Source organism: Pinus tabuliformis, chromosome J, assembly GCF_031772625.1.
Source record: "Pinus tabuliformis cultivar Carrire ecotype Pingquan chromosome J, CPIR1, whole genome shotgun sequence".
Taxonomy (NCBI): Eukaryota; Viridiplantae; Streptophyta; class Pinopsida; order Pinales; family Pinaceae; genus Pinus; species Pinus tabuliformis.
In genome coordinates, this window is record NC_142295.1 from 91810187 (window position 1) to 91817304 (window position 7118).

At 38.2% G+C, this 7118-nt stretch overlaps 1 protein-coding gene across 1 annotated transcript; it reads left to right on the forward strand.

Moving 5' to 3' along the window:
• The first annotated feature begins 343 nt into the window (after positions 1-343).
• Positions 344-6489, forward strand: LOC149225664 (protein PLASTID MOVEMENT IMPAIRED 1-RELATED 1-like). The gene is made up of 3 exons (XM_089375134.1): positions 344-626; positions 2154-4896; positions 5010-6489. The coding sequence occupies exons 2-3, from the start codon at positions 2516-2518 to the stop codon at positions 6079-6081; spliced, it is 3453 nt and encodes a 1150-aa protein (XP_089231260.1). The 5' UTR covers positions 344-626; positions 2154-2515; the 3' UTR covers positions 6082-6489.
• Positions 6490-7118: the final 629 nt, after the last annotated feature.

Below are 7118 nucleotides of genomic sequence, written 5' to 3' on the forward strand. Positions count from 1 at the left end.
ATGAAGATTTGCACAGTTATTTTTGTGTATAAAACTATGTATAAGATTTTCCAAACATATAATATAAACATGTTTAATTTTCCAAAAAAATAATAAACCTTTTTTATTTTAAAAACATAATCCAAGAGACTTATTTCTGCACATATAAACATGTTTAATTGTCCAAAAAAAAATAATAAACATTTTTTATTTAAAAAACATGTAAAAAGAATTCTACTAACAAAAGTCTGACTATTTCACCGACCAATCAAACACCAAATAATACAACTTTATTCTTAAAATATTTTTTAAAGACCAAACGAGCATGACTTCAATCTTTAAAATATTTGTGTGTTTCTGTAGCTACAATTGTTTGTAACAGAGCTCGGATTTGAAAGGCATTTGTATACAATAAGATTAAGTAGATCCATTTGAAATCCGGTGGAGGGAAGGGAGCTCGTTCTGCGCACATGCGAAAGAATTTCTAAAGATTTTGCACATTGATGGAGTACCTTCTTCTTCACGAGATGCTCGTGAATAGTCGAAGCTGCCGATGTATTAATGTCTCCAGCTGGTTGAACTATTTTCCGGGTTTTGTTCAAGAAAATGGCTGGAAATTCGAAATTCAAGCGGAATTATGAGAAATGGTATGTTAAATTGCTCCCTACTGTGATTTGCTTTCGTTTGACGGTAATGTCTCTAAATTCAAGCAGGATTTTGAGAGACGATGTGAAATTGTAGCTGGCGAAAAACAAAAAGGCTACACTTTGTTCTGCTAGTTTTCTTTCTTCATGTCGAAGTAAAAGCTCGAAATTTGTAAATTTTTGCTAAAAGTTGCACTGGCTCACAAAAAAAACTGAAATTAAATGTATTTGATCGAACTCTGTAAAGTTTGAAAGGGAAGAAATTAACTTGAAATTTGAAATTTATGTCCAATTGAAATTGATTGTCTTTTTTCTTTGTTTTTTGCGAAACTCTGTAAAGCTCGGGACGAAATTTTCATTCGGCCAAAAACATGAAACTGATTGTATTTGTTCTCTCTTCTGAAAAACTTTGTAAAGTTTGGAACGCAAATGAAAAGATTTAAGTTTTGGCTAAACAGTTTTTGATAAAAGAAAATTACAATATCACTCTTTCGTTTTCCTTACATCGTAAGCGTGTGTATCTGTCTTGAAGAGTTTGAATTATCACAAAGACGATTTGATCAACTGGCACAATGTTTGTTATTTGACAGACCAGAATGCGTGTTCTTCATTTTAGGAATGGGCAAAATGATTAAATAATATTCCCTTCTCAAGCGAAAAAACGCTGCCAGTATGTCATATTTTCCGAAATTTGTTTATTTTGTGTATTTTAATTGAGAAAAGGTTCTTCCAGACTGTATGGACTATGTTAATAAATAACATCATCGAAACCGATAAAAGAATATGGCTTTTACGGAATATCTAGCAGAAAATTGCTTGTATCATCTTCAATTCATTGAAAAATGTGCAACCAAGAAAATGTTTACCTCTGATTGAGAAAAGTTGCTTCCAATTACCAAGGAAATTAGACAAAAATTGAGTTCCATGGAAAATATACGCTACAGAAAGCAGACGCATGCAAATAGAACTTTCTGCATCTCTGGGGCGATTATTGTATAACAACAGTGATATTGAGGTTATTTTTATTTTTAATTTTGTAAGGAAACTGTTTCAAGGACCGGTCATAAAAAATTAGAAACTGGATTTTTAAAGCAGGGACATGGAATGAAAGACAATTGACATCTTTTCAAATAGAAGTCATAGAAATGAGAAGTTTAATCAAAGCATAGAGTTCTGTATCAAATTTTAATTCATTGCTTGCTTGACATTTGCATACATTATCTTTAATTAGGGCTGAACATAGCAATTTGGTTTTTCAAGTAAAATAAATATTACTGTTACAATAATACAGTACATTCTCCAGAAGTTTTATAAAGTGTCTTAGTTTGAAGAGTGTTCGAGCAACTAAGCCCTATTTACATTTCAACTGATAACATGTCTAAAACCAAGATTATAAGTCAGATCACTAATAACCAGCGTAAGGAATTCACACAGCGTGTGTGTAATTTCAGAGAATAGGAAAGAGGGTTTTGTAAAGTTGTGAAGGACCAGTAACCTGAATTAATCTCGTTGTTTGAATTTCTATTACAGGATTTATGTGGATTTTGTACAGAATGATCCGGGAATTCTTAGACCTGAAAACTTGTAGTTTTTCAGCTCGGTTTGAGTCTTGCGAGAAAGCGTTACTTGTAAACATCGGATTGGAGCAATTTGGCTGCTTCAATAGGCTCTTTGTGTAACGTGAGGATATGGAGTAAGATGCATGGATTGTGGAAAATAGGAATAAATGCAAGAGATGGGACAATTTTTGCAGAAATTTGAAATCTATATAAAAGGGTTGCAGCATTTTTGCCTCCAGAATTTCCTGTTTGAATCCAGAAGGACAGAGGAAACTCACAGTCCAAAGTGGTGGGAATTAAGTGACAGTTAAGATGTTCTAGAAGGATCCGTAAATGGCGAGAATTCCAATGGCTTCAGCACAAAATATAGTAGAAAATGCAGGACAACTGCGCGAGGAGCTGCAGTTATTGAGTCAAGCTCTGGACCGAAGGACAGATGAGAAAAATCAGATATTACCTGGAAGAGGAGTCATGCCACCTGGTAAAGGTGAGGTAAATAAATTATCTGCTAGCTGCTTTACTTTGAATGGTAATCTATCCCAATTTCCTTTACCAAATATTGGTTTTCGGCATTCTACAACGTGTGCAACCCCCCACAAATTGGAGCAACTTGAAACGTGTGATAGTCAACTGGGATTGTCGTGGACAAGAGGCCGGCCTGCTGGCAAATCAGTTAATGTTGATCGAAAATCCGATCCGAATGCAACGGATTTGTGGAATTATCCCCAGCTGCAGCACTCCCATAGTTCCACGGGACATAAGAATGCTTCCAATATAGAAAATTTTCCCGACTGGTTGGAAGACAACTTGAATTTTAGCAGGCAGATTGAGGTGCTTATCAAGAAGAGAAGATTATGGGATTCGAGATTTTTTGAAGCTCTTGCACACATTGGACAGAAGCGATTTCGCTGCGAATTCTCACTGCAAGTGCACCGAATAGAGGGACTTCTACAAAGCATGAATGGCTCTCGTGTTTCTATCTGTTGGAGGAGAAGAAATAGAGAGGTACAGACAAAACCTGCTACTGTTTCTCAAGGAACTGCAGAATTTGAAGAAACTCTCCACCATACTTCCACCATATTTGGCAACAAAAAACCCGATCAAGGTATGCATTATAGTTCGAAAATTTTCACTCTTTTTGTGACTGCATTGGATGTCGAGGGCTTAGATTTTGGGAAGCATCGACTTGATCTCAGCAAATGGCTTCCAGAATTTATAGCCGATGATAGAGAGAATGCAAAGCCCAGAAGCTGGACTACAAGTTTTAAGCTTGCAGGTAAGGTTAAAGGAGGAACTTTAATTGTGACATTCCGTTATATGATCCTGAACAAGGAGTTGTGGCAATTGCCAAAAAGTGCTGGTGATGTACATTTTCGTGACAGATTATCAAAGCAATCTATAAGTCCATCAATATGTGCATTAGGAGGTCATGTATCTGCCTCCATATCTGCACCCAGGACAAATCATGAACATATAACTGATTTGAGCCTAGAAGACCCTGTTAATGAGAGCCCTTCTAAAACTAGCGTGCAAGTTCAACCGTCAGAAGATGTGAAGGGGTCCAGTTTGGCATCCTTGTTTGCTCTTGAAGCGAAAAGCAGCTTATTCCCTCCAGTCAGTCATCGGGCTCGATCCAGTTGTATTTTTAGAGAGGCTGCTTCGAAGAATGATAATAAAGTTGTTAGTCTAGAGGATGATATTGAGTTCACAGTTGTTGAGAAGGGGGTGGAGATCAGCGGTGGCAATCTGTCAGAATTACTGGATGGCAATAAGAGTTGTGAAGTGAATAGTTTGACATCTAGAGAAGAGGACGGTAGGATCGAGAATGGCACAAGTGTCTCACAGGTTCAGCAATCAGTTTCTCTTGATTCCTGTTTGGAGAAGAATGGTGACGCTCAAGTGTCTCATGAGCATAAACAAGAGAGACACAGCAATTTGGGAAAGGCTTCTAATAGAGATGATGATGATTTGGTTGAGAGTGAATTCCTCAATATGCTTTATAAAGATCATAGTTTGTTTTGTTTAGGCTCTGTAAGTGAAACAGGCTCTACCAGGGCACGCCTTTGCCACCAGTTTCAGGAAGGGTCTTTCTCGGAAGTAGGCAGCCGTGGGCATGAACTTTATGTCCCTGCTCTCTCAAGTTCCACACAAACTTCTAGACATAATCGTGGCTCAGATGAAGATCTGAAATTGGTATCATTAGTGCTGGCTGCAGAATCAGAGCTTAAAGCGATGCAGACAACACGCAGTAAAATACGAGCTAGGATTCTAGACGATGCAGAGGCAGAAGCACTGATGCAAAAGTGGGGTCTGAAAGAAAAGAATTTTCAGAATTCTCCTCCAGACGCCTCAGGTGGATTTGGCAGTCCCATAAATTCTCCTGTACCAGGGTCTGTTCACCTGCCTGCTCTTGCAAATGATCTTGGTTCAATTGTCTCGATGAAGGAGGGAGGTTTACTAAGGCAAATGAATCCCATGTTATCTAATACTAATAAAAGCAATGGGAGATTAATCATGCAGGTATCAAAGCCTCTAGCAATGCCAGTCCAAAGAGATTTGAGTGCTGTTGATATTTTGCACAGTTTGGCTTCTCTCGGAGCTGAAAAGCTTACCATGCAAGCTGAAGCAATGATGCCACTTGAAGACATTACTGGGAAAGCTCTTCAGCAAGTAGCATTGGAAGCAGGGTCTGGCCTTGACATATCCAAAAGCAGGTGAGACAAATATTATCGCCGTTTTTTCATTTCTGTGTGGAAAAATTTATGTGCATTCAGAGAAGCTCTTCTTGGTCATGACTATCACTTATGTTTGTTTTTTCAACATGTAGCAATTTAGGTCGAGACAGGAGATCAGATTGTAGTTCTGACCAACTACCTATTGGTAAAAGGAGGATTATTTCTGAAGGAACAAAACAGGTGAGATTTGGGACGCAGAAACTCAAGGCATCTGTCATTAACGGTTCTTACAATGAATTTGCATCACTTGAGGAGCTAGTCCTTTCTGCTATGGAGAAAATAGAAGCTCTAGCTGTTGAGGGACTCAAAATACAGTCAGAAATGACACAGCAGGATGCTCCTTCGAGTGTCAATGTATTGCAGTCAGAAGAAATGACATATTTTGTACATACGACAGCCAACAAAAGTTGTACTCTAGAGTTGGAAGACACAATAGGTTTGCAAGATGCAAATGGTTCCAATGATAGTGTTGATGGGTTGATGGCAATGGCCATTACCTTAGAGGAGTGGATGCAATTGGATTCAGGATTGGCTGAGGAGGAAGCCAATGAGAGAACTTCTAATATCCTTGCTGCTCAGACTGGTAGTCTCTCGAAGCTGATCTATATAAGGCACCCCGAAGATGATAAAATTGATATTGGCAATGGAAAAGGGGGTTTCATGGGAAATACTTTGACAATGGCTTTTCGATTTCAGTTGCATGACGCTCTTTGGAACCATGAACCAGTAGGAGCTCCTATGATTGCTTTAGTACAAGCTGAAAGGGTGTCACATAAAGTGAAGAATGGAGACCCTGAAGAAATCAAAGATAGAAATGAGGTAACATCTCAATTCAAAGTAACGGATGTCCATGTTGCAGGTCTACAGTTGCAGGAAAACACCAAGTTGAAGGGGGTGGGCAGTCAAAAGCAACAACAATCAGGTTCTCGTTGGCTAATTGCAAATGGGATGGGCAAGACGCAAAAGCATGGTTTGCAGAAACCAAGACGAATACCAACATCAGTGTTGCCATCAAAGACAGAAGTTAAACCCGGGGATACTCTCTGGAGTATTTCTGCTCATGTTCATGGCAGTGGAAACAAATGGACAGAACTTGCTGCTTTAAATCCTCACATTAGAAATCCCAATATTATATTCCCTGATCAGACAATTAATTTGCGATAGAATATATGTATGGAATAGTATTTCATCCTTTGCTGGGACTGGGCATTGATGGAAACCCTGGCCAAGTCTGTGATGTACACTTTGAATCTCGGAACCAACAAACCTTTGCCGGTAGATGGGCCTTTTTTTTCCCGAAGTTCCCATGAGAATTTTAAAGGCTTTAACGAGGTTGGTCCTGCCTTCACCTTACTGTGTTGGCATAACCAAATCTTCCTGCCTGGACCTTACTGTGTTGGGTTAAGCAAATCTACAGAGAGCTCACACGAGGAACTTCCATGGCTCCATCTTTTAGCCATGCATCACGCCATGTTGGCATAAGTCTATATTATGTAGGCCATCCAAATACATATTTTGGTTGGCAACCCAACCATAAGTGTCATAAATATATTACATTGACCATGTAAATAATTAAACCTCTAGTTGGCAACCCAGCTACGAGGCTCTCATTATTGAAAAATCTATTAAGAAAACATAGGATGTGATGCTTAAATGAATAGGAAAAAAATTATATATAATAATAAGTTTTTAAATTTTTAATTAATATATTTTATAAGCAAATAATGATGTTAATTTTATATTATAATTTAAAATTGTTTTTGTTTAGTTAAGAGATTTTTTTATGATGTTAATTGTATAATATAAACACAGTCTCGAACCATATAAACACAGTCTCGGTTCGGTGATCGAAGGGTTCTCGCGTATATAAACTCTCGCATGTTATATATATACAGGCTCAGGTCTCGGTTCCGGTTCTTGGCATATAAACCCTCGCATTCGGTTGGATATAAACAGTCTTGGCATATATAAACTCTCGCTGTATATATCGCTGCTCCGGTTCGCTGTATAATATAAACACAGTCTCGGTTCGGTGATCGAAGGGTTCTCGCGTGATATATAAACATATATAAACTCTCGCATGTTATATATATACAGGCTCAGGTCTCGGTTCCGGTTCTTGGCATATAAACCCTCGCATTCGGTTGGATATAAACAGTCTTGGCATATATAAACTCTCGCTGTATATATCGCTGCTCCGG

Excerpts from the sequence above, each read along its gene's own strand:
- LOC149225664 (XM_089375134.1), top strand. The coding sequence starts at position 2,516 with ATGGCGAGAATTCCAATGGCTTCAGCACAAAATATAGTAGAAAATGCA. Across the intron at positions 4,897-5,009 it reads CTTGACATATCCAAAAGCAG|CAATTTAGGTCGAGACAGGA; the intron begins GTGAGACAAATA and ends TTCAACATGTAG.